Source organism: Sebastes umbrosus, chromosome 16, assembly GCF_015220745.1.
Source record: "Sebastes umbrosus isolate fSebUmb1 chromosome 16, fSebUmb1.pri, whole genome shotgun sequence".
NCBI lineage: Eukaryota > Metazoa > Chordata > Actinopteri > Perciformes > Sebastidae > Sebastes > Sebastes umbrosus.
Window position 1 is genome coordinate 1,426,470 of NC_051284.1, and position 22,297 is coordinate 1,448,766.

The 22,297-nt window shown below is 40.7% G+C and overlaps 2 protein-coding genes and 1 long non-coding RNA gene across 4 annotated transcripts; 2 read left to right on the forward strand and 1 right to left on the reverse strand.

Moving 5' to 3' along the window:
- Positions 1-5,305: 5,305 nt before the first annotated feature.
- Positions 5,306-10,032, forward strand: pth2 (parathyroid hormone 2). Its single transcript, XM_037746896.1, has 4 exons — positions 5,306-5,697; positions 6,714-6,818; positions 7,466-7,645; positions 9,529-10,032. The coding sequence occupies exons 2-4, from the start codon at positions 6,715-6,717 to the stop codon at positions 9,701-9,703; spliced, it is 459 nt and encodes a 152-aa protein (XP_037602824.1). The 5' UTR covers positions 5,306-5,697; position 6,714; the 3' UTR covers positions 9,704-10,032.
- LOC119474712 lies at positions 6,958-7,363 on the forward strand. Its single transcript, XR_005203625.1, has 2 exons — positions 6,958-7,022; positions 7,102-7,363. It is a non-coding gene; the product is annotated as an uncharacterized LOC119474712 (long non-coding RNA).
- Positions 10,033-10,995: 963 nt separating the features above from the next.
- tedc1 (tubulin epsilon and delta complex 1) lies at positions 10,996-22,102 on the reverse strand. Of its 2 annotated transcripts, XM_037746892.1 has the most exons (9): positions 21,779-22,102; positions 21,256-21,340; positions 20,035-20,252; positions 19,782-19,919; positions 16,946-17,023; positions 15,905-15,991; positions 15,469-15,612; positions 14,216-14,292; positions 10,996-12,361 (listed from the first exon to the last, which is right to left on the reverse strand). In XM_037746892.1, exons 1-9 carry the CDS (start codon positions 21,914-21,916, stop codon positions 12,013-12,015), a joined length of 1,314 nt encoding a protein of 437 aa, XP_037602820.1. In that variant the 5' UTR covers positions 21,917-22,102; the 3' UTR covers positions 10,996-12,012. The 2 variants fall into 2 exon arrangements, with proteins under 2 accessions (XP_037602820.1, XP_037602821.1); XM_037746893.1 differs by lacking the exon at positions 14,216-14,292 and having other exon boundaries at positions 21,779-22,100.
- Positions 22,103-22,297: the final 195 nt, after the last annotated feature.

Consider the following 22,297-nt stretch of genomic DNA (forward strand, 5'->3'; position numbering starts at 1 on the left):
GTTTCTTGTTTAAGTTGATGTTTCTAAACTAAAGAAGTTCACAATTCACAAATGCTTTACAGATAAGTTATAAGCCATTAATAAGACCAACTTTTGGGTCGCCAGGTTGTGAAAACTCCCCATGACTGATTGGAGCACTTACTGCATACTGTAAAAAGTCATAGTATAGTATGTTGAAAAATGTAGTTCAAAAAAGTCATAGTTTAGCATTTTGAAATATTTCTTGTAAAAAAGTAATTTTATAGTATGTCGAAAAATGTTGTGAAAAAAGGTCATAGTATAATTTGTTGAAACATTTCCTGAAATAAAGTCATAGTATAGTATCTCGAAAAATATCATGAAAAAAGTCATAGTTTATTATGTCGAAAAATTTCATGAAAAAAAGTCATAGTATAATATGTCAAAAAATGTTATGAAAAAAGTCATATTACAGTATTTCGAAAAATGTCCTGTAAAAAAAGTCACAGTATAGTATCTCGAAAAATTTCCTGAAAAAAAATGTTTGTATGGTATGTTGAATTATTTCATGAAAAAGTCATAGTATTGTATGTCGAAAAATTTCATGAAAAAAAGTCATACTATAGTATCTCGAAAGATTTAGTGAAAAAAAAGTCCTAGTAACGTATGTTGAAAAATGTAGTGAAAAAAAGTCATACACTAGTATGTCAAAAACAATTCCTGAAAAAAAGTCATAGTATAGCAGTATGTATAGGCTGCAAAGGATCTGGACTCATATCAATTTCTTAACAACTTATTCAGCATTTATTAATGTATTGCAAACATTTAGAACTGGATTATTACAATATAGATAAATATGGGCCAAAGGGATTTTTTCACAAACTGGCAACCACAAGTTTGTTCTTATCAATGGCTGGCAAGTTATCCATAAAGCATTAATAAGTGACTTGTTAACCATTAATAAAGCCATTAGTTGGAGATTATGAGTGTGAACAAGTATAAAAAACAACCATAGGAATGTCTCTGAATGACCCCTGTGCACATTTTCCAGTGGGCTTTAGATGCATCAGTATGCTTCAAACAAAGTGCTTGGCAGATCAACAAAACTATGCGACCTGCCATTGGAAATGGGTCGATCCATTTGACAGCTTTTGGACCTTTCCGCGACCAACAATCCGACAATTACAGTATGTCCCTAACCACATTTTACTCAAAAGCTTCTCCTAACCTCAATGCCTTAATGCCTCAAGTGTCATCTACAAAATTCCTGGGAATTATTGTTGATGAGCGCTTAAGTTGGAGAGAACAGATTGACTGGATTAGTAGAAAAATAAATAAATCTATTGGTATAATAAGAATGGTTAGTCCTCTTGTCACCACAAACTGTCTCCTTACTCTTTATTATAGTCTAATTGATCCCTATCTTTCATATTGTAATATAGTTTGGGCGAGTACTTTTCCTACAAACCTTCATAAAATTTGAGTTCTCCAAAAATGTTTTGTGAGGATTGCCACCTGATCAGAGTCACACATCTCCTCTGCTCCTCTATTTTAGAAACTCCAGATTCTTACAATTTATGATATCAATATTTCTCAAATATGTGTTTTTATTTATAAGATACTTTCTGGTGGGAATATTCCTGAGCAGTTCAAGACCTATTTTAAAACAAATTCTCAGGTCCATTCTTACTCAACCCGTCAATCTCTAGATCTTCATCCTCCTGAATGTCTCACTAGTAGAGGTCAGTTATTGATAAGATTTAGGGGAACCAAATTATGGAGTAGCCTTTCACATCTATCAAAAAACTGTTCATCTGTCAAATGTTTCAAAAGTTGCTTGAAGGGTCATTTAATTTCTGTTTTGTAATTGCTTTTCTCCATGTTGTCCATGTATCTGTTTTATCTTTTTTATTTTTTCCCCACTCACAATGTTGTTTGGTTACGATTGCCCAGAAGTCTTTATAGATATTTAAATCAATATCCTCCTCACAAACACTAACCATACACTACCACGCAACACACACACACACATACACAATTGTCTTTTTTATATATTTACTGTATTGTTATTGTTATTATATATATTTTGTTCTAATTGTTTCTTATCAGTATTATGTAGTTATATTATTTCTTTATATTAATCTTGTCTCTAGGTGGAGGCTTCAGATAAGCCCAGTTGGGTTTTTGCCTTTTCCTGCACTGTCTATTATTCATTTATTTTTTAGTTATGTTGTGTAGTCTGAAATTGTGCAAAATAAATAAACAAACAAACAAACAAAAATAACAGTATTAGCGGTCCACGCTGACGTCAGGGCGGTCAACAAGCTTTAATGTCAAAATGGTTCGAAAAAACAAACACAAAATCCCACGATTCACTCAAATTTCTCCAGAATTTGATCATCGGTTTAACGTCATTGCCCACTGAAGAATACATAAACAGCTCAGTGACGATTGCACCTATGGGAGTTGTTTCTGATGAGAATATAGGTAGTGTGAGGTGACACTATGTTGTGTCTGAAGCTTGTTATCCTCTGTAAAATCAGTGTGTTGCAGAGCCATTGTTAGGGCCAGCTGCTTCCTGTCTGCAGGTCATTATTTCCAGCGAGGCCAATAATGAGGTACTTTAACGCTAACAAGCTTCCTGTGTGCCAACAAACTGCAGAATCTCCACCTTTACACCTTTTGTCTTGTTTCCATTTCAGTAGGCATCCACACACAGGAAATGTTTCATGTTTCAAATACACGTGTGCGAATGGACACATCCGATTTTTTTAGCACTTCCTGTGAAGCTGATGTTTGGAGATGCCTTTAGTCTACAGATGTTTTACCCCTGGGTTGTCTTGGTGAGAATGAGATGACGAACATTGACATGATGGAACTGTTCATTGTTATTATTGTGGCTACGAGATATAGATGCAATGAACACATTTTTAGGATGACCTTCAAGTCTATTTACATGTGCATTAGTTATTCTTTGTTATAAACCCCTCATCTTAGACACATCGTTAAGTCATAGGCTAATGACCTCAGGGCTTTTTCAGCAATCTAAATAGGTATGGTGTGCTCACTGGCTACTGTTCCTCACTTTGAAAAAACAACCAATCAGACCTTTTTTGGCGCAAGTAGGAATGGAGAAGTCCTGAAAAATTGCCAGGAAAATGGTAACATGCATTGATGAAGATAATATCATAGCCTCCGTGTCAACTGATTATGACTTTCTTGACTTGCAAAAATATGTTTTAAATGACAAACATCATATGTGTGATTCATGGCACAATTCAAACGGGATCCCAAAAACGTATTTGTCTCTTACCGTTGACTACCGTACATATTTTTTCCAAAATAAGGTCCCATGGGGTCCACCAGAAAGGGGCGGGACTCTGCCTTTCTATTTTAACAGCAAACTGATGCTAATCTGCATACAATGGCGCTGCCATTTTATCTTATATATTTTGCATCATACTGACATTGATACTGTTAAGTTAGCCTGTTCAATAGTCTATCAAATTGTCTGTTTGTTGAGTATAAATTGTATCTATTACAAGACTGCAGCAAGACTTTAAGGCTGGGTGCATTGCCAGCCGGGCGGCAGGCCAAGTTGAGGACAGAGGTGTGCTGACCCCTGGCATTGCAGACTGGTTCTATAGATGTGTAACTAGCAGTATCACTAGATGGAGATATAGGCCAGGGCTCTCTATACATGACACTGGGTTTGGAGTATAATGAAAATGAAATAATCCACAATGGTTGTTGGGGGGGGGGGGGGGGGGGGGGGGGGTCAAGGCAACTGAGCTGGAAGGCAAAGCTTTCTATTTACCTGTCGATCTACGTTCCAATTAGGAAAGTCCGTAATTAACCGTTTAACCGACATTAAGCATTTTAACCGATTAACGCTATCGGTTAAAACGGTTAAAAGAAATGTTAATAATGAACTGAAAAGCTGAGCTGCGCTGCTAACGTAGCACAAATACACACACTGTTTGTTGGACACTCGCTAAAGTTAAGCCGGGCAGACACACAGCTGACAACCTGCTAAACTAAACCAAATGTGCGGTGGAGACTTTTACTGGGAAAGTGGCTGCATGTCCACGACACTACACGCAGCATCGTAGCTGCTAAGTTTAATAAAGCTCATCTTGGTTTACTGTTGTCTGCTGTCATTTTTGGGCAGATTTACAATGAAGTACTGTATATACGGTAACAATAGCCAGAACCAGCTGCGCATTGAGAAAGTAGAGAAGAAGAAAAAGTGGATATTCATGTACTTCCCAAGCCAATAAAAGCATGCCCTATATATGGGTGTTTGGGTGTTAATTATTTTTTTTTTTTTGGTAAATCATCTTCCCAGTATGAACACTTGAATAGTCCTTATTTAAATCATTAGGTCCTAACATTTATAAATGCGCCAGTAGCTGTATCCAGAGAGTTATTTCCCCAGACCAAGGCTGGACCGAGGGCTGGACCGAGGGCTGGGAGGCAGAGTTAAAGGAAACCCTAGTGGGCTTGCTCTATGGGACCAATGACTGCGGAAGATCGCTGGAAGATCTGGGTCATTTGGCTTCATGTGCCACTGAGCAACTCTCTCCCTGTCACCAATGCTGTATCCAGTTCTCTTTATACATCCATTGGCAGCAGACAGCTATTTTCAGTGACAAAGAACCAAAAACCAGCAGACAAACAGCAGACAGACACAGTTAGCGACTAGCTGGTGAACATATCGGAGTATTTAGCATAACCAGGGAATTTCCCTCAGGGGTTGGTGGAGACCAAAACAGAGCTAAAAGGAAGGTGAATATTAGGCACAATATTAAACACAAACATGACTCCAAATCAGTGCTGAAAATAGGCTACTGTATGCTAACAAGTTCACCATATCAGGTTAAAAGGTGATCATATATCAGTGTCAAGTCGGTTATTGCAGGTTGAATTTACTATTACTATATATTCACATGATTTTGTTTTGTCTTATCTGGAATATTCCATAATGGACACCACGTAAGATTATTTTTCCTAAATCCACATAAACATATTTTTTTCTGCGTGGACAAAGTGTGACAATCTTCGATAGAAACATGCAGTGTTTGGCTCACCTGCCACAGAGCATGAATGAACACACTGGCACATCATGCACACACGAGCACTATAATGATTTTCAGTAATAAGACGATGGGCTCGCCACAACAGCACCATGACTAAGAGTCTCTGAAACAGGACACTAACAAGCTAACAGCACTTCCACTAGGGCTGTCCCCTTGTACGCTAAACTCAAAGTTGGTTTGATCTGGTGAAAGGTGTGTATGCTTGCGTGTATGTGTGGGTGGGTTAGGGGGATGTGGGGTTAAAACACTCCAGTCCAGGGTATATAAGTATGTACGACAAGAAGCAGATACTTTTCAACCAGCGTAGACCTGCACACAGCCACTTACAGAAGCAACCAGCAGTCCAAGCGCAAAAAAAAAGAGCACAAGCGGAAATCCAAGTTTTTATCCAAACTTCTTTCTATTTAGAGAAGACAGGAGAAGAAGTAAGTGGTAGATAGGAAGCAGCAACAAACAGAAAGTACCTGACTGCACATACAGTAGTCATTTCTGTCGCTGCGATTAGTTGTTCGCCCTGGAACATACCTTTGCTCGTGTGACGCCTGACTTTTAACCTGTGAAGTCCAGCCTGGAGAGGCTCCTTGTCGCTGGTACAAACTTTTAACAGACAGACAGACCAACACGTCCACCTGAGAAGCAGGTAAGAAATCAGCCAACTACCGGCCTACTAAAAACTTTAACAAATCCCAGAACCAGCACCTTTGCATGAAGCTAATTTTTACTTTAAGCTGCATGTTAGTCTATTATTTTTTTTTCCCCAAGCAGCTTAAGAATGCATTCATAGAAATTCTATTTGTTTTTGAAGAAGGAAAAAAATTGTGTCTCAATGATTGTGACTATAATTGACAGAATTTGGTTCAAACTGAGCATACACTAAACCTCAAAGAGAGGATTTTCAAAGATGTTGGGTTCTGTTACTGACTGTATTGGAGCTCTCTGAGCGCAGTGTTTAAACATTTAATATTATGTCTAATATTATTTAACATTTAATTCTAACTCATTCAAATATTTTCAAAAAACACAAATGTAAAAAAAAACAAAAAACACTTATCGGCTGTGTGGAACATGCATACTCAGTCAGAAATGAGGCAGCATGCAGGGGCGTCGTCACGGTGCCGCAATCGTTTCTGGCTTATTTTAGGTCCCAAAATTCTCATGAAACCAGCAGCTCCCAAGTTGTCTGGTGGATTTCAGTAGATTTTTGTTCTCTATTGTCAACACCTTGGAGAGTGCTCCAAGTGGATTACATAGAAATTATGACATATTCTAAGCCTATTTTATTTTATTTCAAATTGACTGTATACTGAGCCTTAAAAACAAAGACACCAAACCCAAGGATGAGAATACATTATACCGAACCTTGTGGATGGTGGAACAAACCTAACAATCTGTTCTAATGTAAAGAATCCTAAATGTAAATGTAAATAATAATAATGCAATAATATAATATAAAACTGCTTTATATCTATGGTAGCAATAAGGTAAGCCTTGAAGTACGAGACATTTTTTTTATTGTAAAAAAACAACAACATACTGCTATTTATTAATGATGATGAAAATAGGTTTCTGTTTTATTGTTATGTTGTATTTTGTTGTTAATTATTTTGAAGATTATAAATACACAACTCAGTTAACATGTCATTTGTCTTTTTTTAGGATGCCTGAGCTGCCTGCTTTCCCCCGAATGTCTTTCCTGTTGCTTTGCATTCTGGGTATGACCTTGATGACGTCTGGCTTCCCTCAGCCTCGACTACCTCTCAGGTGGTTACTCACTAAATCTCATCATGGCAGCAGCAAAATATAACTGTCAATGGTACAATGGTTAGGAGTACCAAAATAACAGACCACTGAACTAACGAGTCCCTCAGATACCTAACTTTATTTTGATGTTTCCTGAGGTGTCTGCTGTTAGATGCAGCATATTTATATAGATGGTTTGTATTAGGAGAGTATATTGGAATGTTAGTTGTTGTTTGGGCCTTCCTGATTTAGAGCTGGGTCAGAGTTGAAGAGACAACTGGTCATGGTAAAGATATACCAAAAGCTAAGTCAGCAGGGTCCTGGGAGGCCCGGGTCAGAGTTGAAGAGACATATGGCGGCAAAAGAGAGGTGTTTCTATTTTTATTTGTCCCTCTCCTAAAACCATATGAGGAAACTAAGGGTTTGACCAGAACAAGCTCGGTATTTAAGGAGCTGTCTGTATACGTTCGGGAGAGTTCTCTCATTATTCGGCTGGAGGCTCTCCAAGTAACTTGTTACTTGTTTACGATACTGAACTTATTGTAATAAATTTGTTATACAACTAAGACAGTGTCGGCGGAGTTTCTCTTCAAACATCTTCAACTGCATCACCACAGAAGATACATCATTCCCAAGGAATCATTAAGTTTCATATTATGTGATTCCAGAAGTGCTGATGATTCAGAGGAACCTAAACGAGATGACTGGGACGTGCTCTTCCCCTCCATCTCTCTCCGTGATTGGAGCATTCAAATGATGTCGGCGCCCAGCCTCAGAGCAGCAGCTGATAGCAAGGCAGGACTGATGAGGGAGGCGTGGCTGTTTGCCCCTGAGAGGGCCGAGGCCAGGTAACTGCATAGTAAGGGGAAAATGCTGTTGTTAAGTTATTCTCAAATGAAACTGACTATTTAACAGGGGTGCAAAATGGATGGAAGCAGCCTCAGCACTTTCTTACATCTAGTGACACTAACAGCGTGTTCCAATCCGCGTACTTCTGTACTTACACTTACTATTTTGAGTGCATAAGTGCGTTCACACTGAAGTATGGCAAAATGCAGTGCACTCGAAGTACCCGGATGTTGTACTCAAAACGGTCAAATCGTTGAGTGTGGAACGCTGGACACTTTCCACACTCAATTTCTCCATCTTGGCTACGTAGCAGAAGGGGCGGGACCACAACCACTATTCAAACATGTGAAAATGGTGGCAGATGATGCAGAAGCTTTTGCGGTGCTGAACAACGTACCTTATGGATGTCTAAGGGCTACGTAGATAACAGAATAAAACAATACCTAAACATACTGGTGCATTTTCAGCCAACAGGAGGACACATCGTAAGCGTAGGCAACGACGTTGGAAACGTAATTTCCACTTTGCTTTCATTTTCTGTGTATTCTTGATCAACAAAGCAGGCAGATATTTTGGCGGGTAGTGGACGGGTAAAACCTGAATGAGGCAGCAGTGCAACACAAAGGACGCCAGCTGCCGTAAAACCCCGAAGAAGAAGAAGATATTTTGGCGGGTAGCGAGCCGCGGTGAAAAGTTGCGATCGTCATTCCTGGTCAGTGCGCCGCAGAGTATTCAATTTGAGACGATCCTACCCCGCTGAAATTCACGAACTACTTAAGTAAGTACAGAGTGCACACAGTGCACTACACTGAAGTGTACTTCCGGAAGTACGTGGATTGGAACACACTGTAATATGTTGTAACATGTCCCTAACTGACCTATGCAATATCAAACTCTTTATGTGTGGGTTTGGCAGCACGTTTAGCTGTTTATCCCTGTCACTTCCTTGTTTGTGCCCACATCTGTTACAAGACCTAACTCGGATTTCATATCCTTAAACTTAGTTAATATTTCACTTAATGGGCCGGTTGAGTCGAGGGTTAGATGAGAAGATTGATACCACTCGTCCAGTCTAATTATGAAGCGAGAGCCAGATTACGAATCCTACTATAGCCGCGCTACTCTGCCTCTGATTGGCTTGCCCTGATATTTTTACTCTAACCCTAACCAATCTCACTCATGCCTAAACCTAACCAACTAAGGCAAGGAGTACTAGCCAATCAGAGGCAGAGTATGGCGGGTCACGCCTCCACCATAGCAGGATTGGTAATTTAGCAGCTTGGAGACGGTTAGTTTAGCGCAAAGACTAGAAACAGGGTTATTAGAAACACCTAACCTAGCTCTGTCCAAAGGTAACAATCCACAACATTTGCTATGAAGTTAAGTAATGAACATGTTATATATTGTTTAATCTGTTCAAAAACCAAAGTGTGAATAACACAGGGAGTTATGTGTCACTATTTCTTGGCAGGGGTGGATTTTGTTACCTTTGGACAGAGGCAGGCTCGCCGTTCCCCCGTTTTCCCGTCTAAGCTAGGCTAACTGGCTGCTGGCCGTAGCTTCATATCTAACTAGTGGTATTGATCCTCTCATCTATCTCGGAAAGAGAGCAAATACAGTGTATTTCTCAAAATGTCAAACTATTCCTTTTAAGGGGTCTTAGAGGAAATGTGGGGCTTTATGGTGCTATTGGGAGCTATACCAAAATCAAGCAGTGAATCTTAAAGTAAAGACTGCATTTCATGACTTTCAAGTGTCATGAGTTGTCAACTCAAGTTCAAATGAAAAAACTAAACTAAACATCAGTAGTAGTGTTAGAGACTGTGGTATCTGGATTGTTTTCTCGTCACTGATCTCGAGCTCTTGGTCTGTGTGTCTCTAGCGTGGAAAGGTCGTGGCCTGCTGAATGGGCGCCTCAGGGTGCCGGCACGGTGAAGAGGAACATGGTGGTGGCTGATGATGCTGCCTTCAGAGAGAAGAGTAAACTCCTCACCTCCATGGAGAGACAGAAGTGGCTCAACTCCTACATGCAGAAACTACTGGTGGTTAATTCTTAATGATAGTTTAGTCTTTACAGCCCTTTACTCAGAAAATCAAACCACCTCTCTGCGCCCTGCGCTGGCAGAAAGCTTTTAAAGGGATACCCCAAGTCTCTGGGTTATTGCTCAGTCCGCCAACTTATGAAACGACAAGATATCGTAGACATCAAAAGTCATCAACACTTGCTGTATTAGTGGTGCTCAAGTGTAGCATCTCAAAATTATATTCCCATTTTTTTGAGCACTTTCACTATAATTTGGTGTTATTTAATTTGATGAATAAATAAAGATGCAAATTATGTTTTCAACGACTGTGGCTTGTGTTTGACTTCATACAGTAGTACTGCTGTAATGACAGCTGAATTTAATAGTATTGTTATTCTAATAAACAAAAAAAGCAATTTAACTGCAGTCAAAAGCAGGATGTAAGTGTTTGTATTGGTTATATAGAGACATATTTAGCTTTCAAATAAACGTACAAAATATTAAATTAGTAGTTCAACATATTGGGAGATACATTTGTTTGCTTTCTTTCTGAGAGTGAGATGAGGAGATTGATACTAATCTGAGTGTTATGTACTGATCTGGAGTCAGGATGCGGTTAGCCTAGCTTAGCATTAGTCTTGAAAAAGGCGGAAAGAGCACTGTCTAAAGTTAAAAAACCTGTCTACCAACACCCTCAAAGCGCTATAGCTAGCTATAGTAGAGCTCGGCAGGTGGCTACGCAGGACATCACATTCTTTTTAAAAAACACACTCATTTTTACATTTCTGTTTGTGTATGGATTAAACAAAGGAGATATATGTTAATTAGTGAGATTTTTAGGGTTTTATAGGTTTTTTGTTCAGTTTGGTCGGAGCCAGGCTAGCTGTTATGCTAAGCTAGGCCAACCGTGTGACTCCAATGCTGTACTTATATTTCCCAAAATATCTTACACAATCCAGTTCTTAAGAGGTGTGTGTTGTAATCCAAGCTTGTCCTTGCTTTGTTGACATCGCCGGGCCGGCCGTGCATGCTTTTAGTACAACTTTGTGCATGTGAGCTTGCCCCACTGGCTAGCTCACGACCACCGCTCTCATACTGCGGTTACAGCTGATAACGCCATGATAAGCGTGTCACACACCCCCCAGTTCCTCCCACAGGTTAACACTGTTAGCTCTGTCAGCACTGTTGCCGTTTTCACGCTTAGCGCTATTAGCACCGTTAGCTACAAGTCGCCGGCTCAGCCGTGGCCATGTTGAGAGCCGTGCGGAGGCAATAGAAATGCTCCCAATCTCGCATTTAGCACCTTTAAACACTCGTACACATTCTGAGGACACAGGGATTTTATTAATCTCATATCTCATTAATCTACAATGACTGTGACTGCTGATCTTGTTAATTGTGGTTGTAATGTTTGTGATGTAGGAACTTCATTTTATTCTGTTAGATTTGTCAGTGCCCGATCCGTCCAAGCTGCCCGATCCGTTCTGCGCATAACCAGTGATCCCCACAGGCGCGTCTACGTGACCGGTTTCTTGAGAGAGCTCCAGCCAAGCCAGTTTGTGGAACTTCTCTGTGGAGCCATCAATTTTCGTAAAACTGCCCAATATTCAAAATCTACACAGATTTCTCGCCTCAAAAATTCTCAGAAGTGAATTTAATAATGAACTAGCATACAACGTTTATAAAAAAAAACATCCCTGTGTTCTGAGCGGGTAGCCTAGCCAGAGCTGCCGTGGCTGAGTTGCTCTCCTCAGCCACGGCAGCTCTGAAGCTCTGGTTAGCATCATAGCTAGGCTACCTACTGTTAGCGGTTAAAAGCCAGTAGCCAATCAGAGGCAGAGTAGGGGCAGGTCTTCCCGCAAGGCATACTGGGTAGGCGCGCCCGTACATGAGCAGAACGGATCGAGCAGCCAAGATGGATCGGGCACTGACAAAATTCATTGTAAGTAATTTTGAATTTGATAACCGTCTAAAATATATATACTGTATTGTTTGATTTGTAAAAAATTGAGGACAGCCTGCATAGAATAGGAATTATGTATTAACTTTATGTTAATGTTTAATTTTGTTCTTATTTGTCCTGTTTCTCTTCAGTTTGTAACTGTTTAAAAAATGACATATGAAGGTTATTATCATTTTCAGCGACAACAAACTAAAGTTGTTGGAAGCTTATTTTCTTGTGAAAGAAGAACACTTTTCCATCCAAACGTCAAGTGAATCGTTGGCAAAAATAAAAAAAATTAAAATCAATATTGTGTTTATTTCTGAATTAATAAAATAGCGGTTCAAGGAATAAAAAAAAGTCTATGGTGGTATCAACACCAGTTCTTCCAGCCTGCCAATCATCTCCTGCAGCTGCATCCTATTGGCCAGTCTCTGAATGCCCCTCCTCTCCAGCAGCAGAGCCTCTGTCTGGAGAAGCAGCCGCGCAGCCTGAGATGCCGGGAGCCCGTCCGGAGTCTCGTCCCCGCCGCGGGGCCCCCCTGCTCGGTGGCTGCTGTGTCTGACTGGCCTCTCAGTCTGGAGCCTGGCTCTGTAGACCTGGAGGATGGAGGGCAGGCAGGGTAGAGAAGAGAGAAGAGGAGGGAGGCAAGATGTGTCCGATCCACCCTGCAACCTCTCTCCTCCTCCTCCTCCTCCTCCTCCTCCTCGTCTGTCCTCAGCATCTCCTCTGCCTCTCCTCTGTCCTTTCTGGGGGACGAGATGAAAGGAGCACACAAATATAATTACAACTAAGAATAATAATACGGTCAATGTATTATAGTACAAAATGTAATGTTAATATGAAGCTTTCTGTCATCATACTGCCATATCTTCTTATTTGTATGTTACTATGGAGGCAGAAGTAGTTTAAGAGGGTGCTGTGCATCAAACCTCAATACTGCTACTGTATATCTTGGCAGAGAACACGGGACATGAACGAACAGCTGACTGTAAAGTGAAAGTGAAACTTTCAAAATGCACGGGACAGGAACAGCGGTAACTCTATTGCAACATTTTGTGTTTTAACATCAATGGCGCTTTCGTAACTATTTAAAGTTCCCATATTGTAAAGAGTGCGATTTTCATGTCTTTTGTATTATATAGCAGGTTTAAGTGCCATGTAAATACTGTTAAACTATCAAAACGCTCAATATACAAAAAAATACACACAGCCCATATTTAGAAATTGTGCGTTTGAAACAAGCCGATAGGACTTCTGTCCATTTGTGATGTCACAAATGTACAATATATAGACCATTACACAGCTTTAAACATAAACATTCTAAATGTGTCCCAGTTTATTTCCTGTTGCAGTGTATGTGAATGACATCAGCTGACAGGAAGTAAACACGGACCCAAACTGATGCCTGGCAACGCAATTCTGTTGAAATGCACTAAAACGGAGCGTTTCAGACAGAGGGTAAATACAGGTATATTCAAGCAGACAGTATGAGGAAAATAAAGTTTTTTTTTTTTTTAACATTACAGCATGTAAACATGTTCTAGTAGAAACACAAAATACAAGTAAGAACCTGAAAATGAGAACAATATGGGACCTTTAATGGTCTAGAACTTACAGCATATCATTCAAAAGAACTTGTTTTTGAATAGTCAAAAGTCACTATCAAATCTGTGCATACTTCATGAATGACACCCAGTGTGTGTAAGTGTGTGCTCTGTCAATAAATAGAAGTTTAAAGAGGTATAGTTCAACATTTTGATAAGTACATTAATTTGCTTTCTTTGCAAGAGTGAGATGAGACTTGATACCGCTCTCATGTCGATGTGTTAAGGGTGTGGTTAGCCTAGCTTAGCACAAAGACTGGAAGCAGAGGGAAACAGCTAGCATGGCTCTGTATCAACACCTCTTTGGCTAAGGATCTGCAAAGACGAGATCTGGAGCTCATGGTTATTGTAAGAGCTTTCAATAAGGTCAGCATTAAGGAGCCGCAGGCCGATCCATGATTTGCATTCACATACTGTAATGACGTCATCACATACTCAAGATTGTCAGTGTGAATAGCAGTCTTATGTTCTGCAACGCTCAGTTTTAGAGCTCATTTAGTTTGACATACACCCGACCACAGGGACATTTCAGTATATCGATAACGTGAGTGATACTACAGTTAATAAACAACTGGATCTTTTTCCTTGTGAATGGGTGCACAAACTCCTTTGCATCAGTGGAGTTAGAACAGTGAGCCTACAGCACCCTCACCGATAAAAGCCAGCACAGAGGGAGATGGCATTGAAGTGGACAACAGAGGTTTGGACAGATATGAAGGGAAGAGACGGTCTTTTAAGTTACATGCTCGTCTGAATGAAGTTAATGGGGGTTAGGAAAATATATCCCTCAAAAGGAGAAATGCTTTTAGGACGTGCCAGTGTCATCCTTTACTTGCCAAAAAGCTATTTTTAAGCCTTAAAAAAGCTGTGTGTTTTTTCAAGTGAGAAATTAACCTCTTAGATTTTCAATATGTGATCAGTTTAACCAAAAAAACGTGGAAGTTTCCGCTGACATTTTCGGAGCTGTGAGGAGCTGCTGGCTGTGTGAGAGCGTACAAATACGGTGACCAGACGTCCCGGTTTGTCCGTGACTGCCCGGTTTGGAGCTGGGTGTCCCGATTCCCAACAGATATCTGTAAAACATTCAATTGTCCCGGTTTTCACCACGAATAAAATACTGATAACAATATTATACCTACATATACGTTTATCATGTTCCACTCATTAATTAATTTGTGTAAGTAGTAGTGAATGCGATAAGTCATGATTGTCACAGCCTATAATGCCCCAGCCCCCCTATAATAATACCTTCTTTCTAATCCCACTCCGTGCTCAAATGCGCCACAGGTGCGCCATGTTAGCCATCCTGATAAAAACGCCTATGGTGCATGCATATTAGCACGTTCGCACGCATTAACATGAGCGTGCGGTACACTTAAGGGTCCCGGTTTGGGGGTTTGAAAATATGGTCACCCTACTCTAGTGTGGCCCTTAGTCTACCCGGCACCCGGCTTCCATCTGGCAGTGAGAGTTTACAGAAACACTGTGGACACCACATCGTGCTGTTGTCTGCTGACCGGCGGGTCTACTGATATGCTTCCCTACTTTTGTAGCTCCTCATAGCGGAACCATCTAAACCATGAGAAACTACAAATGCCCTCATATGTGTTTTCAGGCCATTTTCATATGTCGTCCTCCCAGTCAATGATGGCTGATGGATGTGATATTGTAAAACCATTCAACGGTAAATCTGATCGCCGCAGTGTAGCTGAATACATAATCATATGTTTAATAGCATTAATGGAGCTAAACCGGAAGACCTAGTACAGCTGCATTCCAACCGGAAGTGAAAAAATGGGTGTGGAAGCATTAGGTGAATAGGGAATGTCTATCTGGGCTCACTGCTCTCCGATAGGCTGAATCTATATTTGTAAGGAAGTATCCCCTGGCCTTGAAGTATTCCTTTAGTTTAATAGCTTTGGATTGGAGATCATCGTCCTCACTACAGTTTGGGCATAGCCTGAGAAATAGTCCTTTAAAGATGTTTTCTTGAGTGATTACTGTCTGCTCTGGGCTGAGGAGTGTGTTTCTGCTGATTTCTATAGCCAGAGATGCTGAAGGGCACAGAAGTGATGAATGGATGGATAAACTGTTGCTTTTCAACAAATTGTTCCAGAACTTAACTCTCCTGAAAAATCACATATTGTGATTTTTCATTCAACTGCATTTCTCCAAAACGATCATCAGAACCATCAGGCAATGACCTCTGTAGGAATTAACAACTCGTGTGTATACTGTATGTTGCACACCTGTCCTGTAGGCAGACACAATAGCATGTCCTCCAATTTGTCTAGCCCCTGGTTTCCGTGGTGACACACTCTGGCCCTCCCATTGGGTGCATGTGTAGGCTTCGTGACGACAGGATCTGTCAGATGGCAATCCGCCACACTGTCCTACACGTACATACACACAGACACACACAGACACACATGCTTTGCGTCACATTTCCTGGCTGCTGCCATCTTGGAGGACACTGAGAGGAGAATTTAGCTCATCTGTTGGCTGGTAATAATAATACTAAAATGAAAAAAATATATATCAGTGTCCAAATCCAGTCACACATACTCTTTCATATGAATTTGCACATTAACAATTTGACATAATTTCTTTATGACAGGAAACTATAAGCCACATCAAGAAATTTAACTATTTTTTTTTCAAAAACTGTCTAACTGTCTAACTCACCATCCAGGTCCAGAAGACTTCCTCCACCTGTTTCCAGTTCAGATATGCCTCTAGGAGATCACAGAGCCGCTGCATACAAACACAGTCCTACACACACACACACACACTTCACGTTATAGTTTTAAACACACCCCAAAGCATACTGTGTTAACACAGAATGAAGATGTACACTGTAACACTGCATTTTACAAGATTAAAGGGGACATATCGTGCTCGTTTTCAGGTTCATGTTTGTATTTTGTGTTTCTACTAGAACATGTTTACATGCGTTAATGTTAAAAAAAACACATTATTTTTCTCATACTGTCTGTCTGAATACATCTGTATTCACTGTCTGAGACGCTTGTTTTAGTGCATTTCAACAGAATTGCGTTGCTTGGAAACAGTTTGGGTCCATGTTTACATCCTGTCAGCTGATGTCATTCACATACACTGCAACAGGAAATAAACTGGGACACATTTAGTATGTTTACGTTTAAAACTGGGAAATTGTCTAAATATTGTATATTTGTGACATCACAAATGGACAGAAATCCTAACGGCTTGTTTCAAACGCACAGTTTCCGAATACGGGCTGTGTGTATTTCTCCACGGATTGATTGTTTTGATACTTTCATAGTATTTATATGTCACTTAAACCTGCTTTATGATATAAAAGACATGAAAATCTCACTTTTTACAATATGGGACCTTTAAGAAATTAGGCAAAACAACAGACTAGCTAAGTAAGCTATTGAGCCCAACTTCACTGTCATGATATTGCTACACACTGCTATTCTTTTCACATACAGTAGAACCAGTTTCCAAAACGATTACAGCCGAAACCTCGGTAACAAAGTGTCAAATAAACAGTAAAGAACGTGATACACCAATATTTCATTTACTTGGCTTTTACAAAACCAAAATGATTTTGTGGCCAGGAAGTAAGATTGATAATGTTTCATATTTTGTTGTAAACAGACAGGAAATTGTTTTGTTATCTAACTCTAAGCAGAGCATATTATTGGTAATTCATATTAATAACAGCAGACACACTCTTACCTTCCTTAGCGCTGTTGAGCTTTGATCCGTGGAGGAGGAGGAGGAGGATACAGAGGAGGGAAGGCTGGCAAAGAAAACCTGAGAAAAATATTTATTTCATGGTTAGACTTGAATTTAACTTATTCCAATAAATATTTCAGCTACTTAAAGGTGCAGTGTGTAGGATTTGGCAGTATCTAGTGGTGAGGTTGCGTGTGCACAAGCGTGTAGGAGAGCTACGGTGGACGACGCGAAAACATGAATGTCTCTCTCTAGATCAGGGGTCTGCAACCTGCAGCTCCTGAGCCGCATGCGGCTCTTTAGCCCCTCTCCTGTGGCTCGCTGTGGCTTTGACAAAAAACTATATAGAAATGAATAATGGTTATTTTTTAACATTTTAACTTTGATTAATCATTTTTGTAGGCCTAAAGTGATTCTTACATTCTCCAATTGCAAAAATGTGTAGCCTATACTAGATGCACCGATACCAATGGGCTGATACCCAAAGCCCAGCTATCGCTATTGGTATCGGGACTGAAAAAGTGGGATCGGTGCATCCCTAGCCTTTACACTGAATAATAAAAATAAGTTTCAAAATTTCAGTAAACTAAACTGTGTGTCACAGCCTACGTACATCTACGGCCCGGCACTTAACCTCTAATTTTGCCGATCCTCAATAGTGTTGTCTAGTCTTGAGTTTCCCTTGCTACAGTAGGTTTACAAATCTAAAAGAAAGAAAATTCTCAGAGGAAAATGGAGAATTTAATAGTGCGTGAACAGATTGGTTTGCTTTCTGCGGCGAAAAATTAGCAAACAACAAAAAAAGTAATTGAAAGACATTTTCCAGAACAAACACACTAGAAGCTCCTGCTGAACAGAGCTTCCAGACAAATCTCCTCAAGACCATTCTTCAGTGTCCTGCCTCTCGTTGGCACCTGTGTCCTCTCTGCATTAGACTCAATAGGTGGTGCTACCTTCATTATAAGGCTCAAATACGTTTTGCGACTCCAGACAGATTTTTTTATTTATTTTTTGGACAAAAATGTCTCTTTTGATGGTAAAGGTTGCTGACCCCTGCTCTAGAGTCAGTGTTTGGTTTGTCCGTTCTGGGCTACTGTAGAAACATGTCGGCCGGCTCTGTGAAGAAGACCCGCTCCCTATGTGGATAGAAACGGCTCATTCTAAGTTTACAAAAACACAACGAATCTTAAAGAGAATATTCTTATTAATATTATATTCCATTTCTGCCAATAGATCCCCCTAAATGCCACACACTGTTCCTTTAAATTGAGTATTTTTATAAAATGTTTTGATACTATGCAGAAAAATACTTAAGGCCCTGACACATCAAGCCGACAGTCAGCCAGTTTGGGGCCGTCAGTGAGCGTCTGTCAGCCTAGTTTTTGCAGTGTGTCCCGCATCGCTGGCTCTAGTCTGCCCGTGTCAGAGGCTTTTTGGCCGATTCAGCATGTTGAATCCATGGATGTAGAAAGAGAACTGGATAAAGCGTTGGAGGAGGCTCCCGTTCATTCCTATGAGAGTGTCTCAGTGGCGCATGAAGCCAAAATGGCTCGACTGACAAGTGATAAAGTACTCGGATCATCCGGTGATCTTCCGCATCCATTGGGCCCAGAGAGCAGGCGCAGTAGCGTTTCCTTTAACTCCGCCTCCCAGCCCTCAGTCCAGCCGAGCAGAGAAATCACTCTGATTGGCTGTTCGGCTTAAACGAATCAGTGCACAAGAAGAGAAACGGAAGTGAGGAAAGCAAGCCAACGAGTAAAGTCACACAGAAGGCTCTTCTCATGTTTCATCTTCATCTCATCTGATCATTCCAACACACAGATATGTTCACAACGACTTGAACATCTGGAATGAAGCTAAGTCATGAATGAAAGCCTTGTCACAACAGGGACGTTTTTTTTGTGCGATTAATTCGCACTGCAGTATATATTTTCAAACTGTTGGTTTTCTCATGAATACTTTCACAAAGAATGTGAATATTACGCGTCGAAAAAGCGGCATAATTTTTTTTTAAAGAACTTTTGCACCGTGAATAAAGGCATCAACCAATCACGTTGTGTGGAACGGGTTGAGTTGGGCCTATATTTTTGAAACAACAACACGAAGGCTCCGTAGTCAGAACCAAGACGACAGAGTTTATTACTCCGTTCAACCCTGACAAAGAGAGCAAAGACCAGATCCAGTCCTTCAGTTCTTACATTTCACAATAGAAGCCCTAGACATATACTGTAATATGGCAGGCAAGTATTTTACATTTTCATGTTGTTTATTTGTCACGCCCCCGGTGTCCAAAGGCCTCGGGAGTGGTGTGAAAATGGTCGGCAAATTCTGCTCATTTCATGTACGTATCATAACAACGGCTTGTATATCCGCCATCCTCAGTCTTTCTCACACATCTTTTTGAATGATGAATACAGACTACCGCCACCTGCTGGTGCGGAGAGTTATTTCATCTCACGCAGGTGCAGAGCGTACGTGGTAGTGTGGCTGTCGGCTGTAGTCTTTGCGGTGGGTTCGAGTGCGACGTGAGGCGTCGGCCTTCATCACCGTTAGTTCTCTGTTGTTGGTTTGGTGTGTCTGGGCCTTTAACAGTAGCCAAAAGGATTAAACGGTGAGTGTGCATTAATGTGCCTATTCTGTCTTTTGGGATGTTGATGCACTATTGAGGAGAAAAGGTCTTGTGTACTTTTGTACTTTTGCTACGGTTTGAGATGGAGAATTCTGTCATTTGCAGTCATCTTGCACATATACACTCCAAAACGTCTAATTTGTTGATCTGGCAACAAATACAGAATGGCAGCATGTGGAAAAGTTGTAAAAGAGGGGATGTTCTCACAGCATGGAGCAGGCGAGTTCGCTCTTCTTGCATGGACAGCAGGGTCCGCCCCTGGTGTCTCAGACAACCAATGAGCCACTGAGGTCTCCTCAGAGATGCTGAGTCTAACTGGAGCTCATTGGAAAACTGATTGTTCACCTAACAGAGAGAGATAAATAGATTGAAGATATACAATTCAACAAATACATACAATATATACCAATATAGAATGAGGTTTACCAGTATAATGTGGTGGTATGCCAGTGGTACTTACAGGTGTAGGTGTGAGTAGTGTTTTGTCCAGTTGCTGTACTCGCTGTGTCAGCAGTTTCTCCAGTTGTCCTGTAGCGAGCAGCCAGCCCAACGCCAGGAGGAGGTCTCTGCTGGAGAATCTCCCGCCCTCCCCTCCTTCTCCCCCCCTTCCATACATCCAGTCAGCATGGTAGCCTGTCTGCCAGAGGCCTGCAGTTACCAGCTTCCTGTACTCTGTGGCTATACACAGACAGAGAAAACACATTCAAGTCCACATAACGACTTTCATCCCTTCAAGAAATGTCAGTCAGTTTGGTCCAGTTATGTGCAATGAGCCACACAGCCTTATATACGCTATTGTTATGTATAAAGGCAAAGAATTGTTAGGTTATTTTTTTTATTTATACGTGTATTGTCTAGGGCTGTCGAATTCAACGTGATAATAACGCAAATTTGTTTTAACGCCACTAATTTCTTTAACTCATTAACGCAACTTGCGATTTTTGGGTGGTACCAGGCTCAGTTTTAAAGCTAGAAGATGAAGATACTGACATCATATGAAGCTAGAAAACCTAAAGAACCCATTGATACCAACCATGACATACTGGTTGGTACCTTACATACATTTGGCGAGGAAAAACGGTCATGTCCATTTCCAAAGGGGTTCCTTGACCTCTGACCTCCAGATCAGTGAATGTAAATGGGTTCTATGGGTACCCACGAGTCTCCCCTTTACAGACATGCCCACTTTATGATAATCACATGCAGTTTGGGGCAAGTCATAGTCAAGTCAGCACACTGACACACTGACAGCTGTTGTTGCCTGTTGGGCTGCAGTTTGCCATGTTATGATTGGAGCATATTGTTTTATGCTAAATGCAGTACCTGTGAGGGTTTCTGGATCAATATCTGTCATTGTTTTGTGTTGTTAATTGATTTCCAATAATAAATATATACATACATTTGCATAAAGTAGCATATTTACCCACTCCCATGTTGATAAGAATATTAAATACTTGACAAATCTCCCTTTAAGGTACATTTTGAACAGAAAAAAAATGTGCGGTTAATCATGATTAACTATTTGAATGGATTGCCAGCCCTAGTATTGTCTAATGGGATGTTTTCAAATCATGGAAAAAAGCATCTAGGTGGACTAGTAATCAGTAAAGTCTTAGTCCTGGACAAATAGCGTTAAAATCCATGAACAGATCTAGAAGAACAAACAACCAATGTGACTTACCTCCTCCTAGCTGTGCACTAGCTTCACAGGAAACAATGCTCGCTGTCTGAAGGATATTGGCGAGGAACTGCCAAAACTGATCCTCCTGGGAAACAACAGCAAGCAGAAAGATGTCTGGTTAGAATACCAATAAGAACACAGTACACTCACTGTCTATTAGGGAGAGCCCTGCCACCCAAAACACAACCCAGAACCCAGGCCTTTTCTCTTTAACATGACACACTGTGGATTTTATTGCCACTTATTATCACATTGTCTGCTCCTGCAGTGATCTAAATGAGATCAATAGAAATCATTCAAATCATCATTCATTTGACCAGAAAACCATATACCGCTATGTAACTGTTTGGCTATTATGTAGCAGGAAATCATCATTAAATAAAAACACTTCTATATAGTTTGATGTCCTCATATGTAAAGCGATCATATGGTTTGTATGTAAAGTCAAGTAAACAACTAGTAACTAAAGCTGTCAAGCAGTAACATCCCAGCCTGCCCTGACAGGAACAACACATGAACCTACCACCTCGGCTCCACCACCGAATTTAGCCCGTCTGAAGTCCTCCGGTGCGGGGACAGAGTCCAGGCCGGTGGCCGCTAGCAGTCTGCAGAGAGCTCCGATCACCTGCTTCACCTGCTTCACCTCCACACTGCGCTGCATCACAGCCACCACACACTACACACACACACATAGAGCCAGAGCTCTGTCCACTCCGCTGTCCCGCTGGAAGTCCTCTAGGGACTATTTGAAAGACATTTTAATGACATCTCTACCGCTATGAAGCTTTGAGCTGTTGAGATTTCGCGGCCAAGACAACAACTTCCGGGTACGAGCTGTTGCCAGGGAAGCGAATGGAAGAACTTGTGATTGACATCTCCGTTGGCCAATTAGAAACGTGATTCTGAGAGAGGTAGGTTGGACTTACGTTTCATTGGTGCGCTATCAGTTTCTCCAACTTTGAAGTGTGTTTATGGAGGTTACATTTAATCTGTCTTTTTTTTGTTAAATTAAAAAAATGACATTGTTTTAAATTGTTGTCTT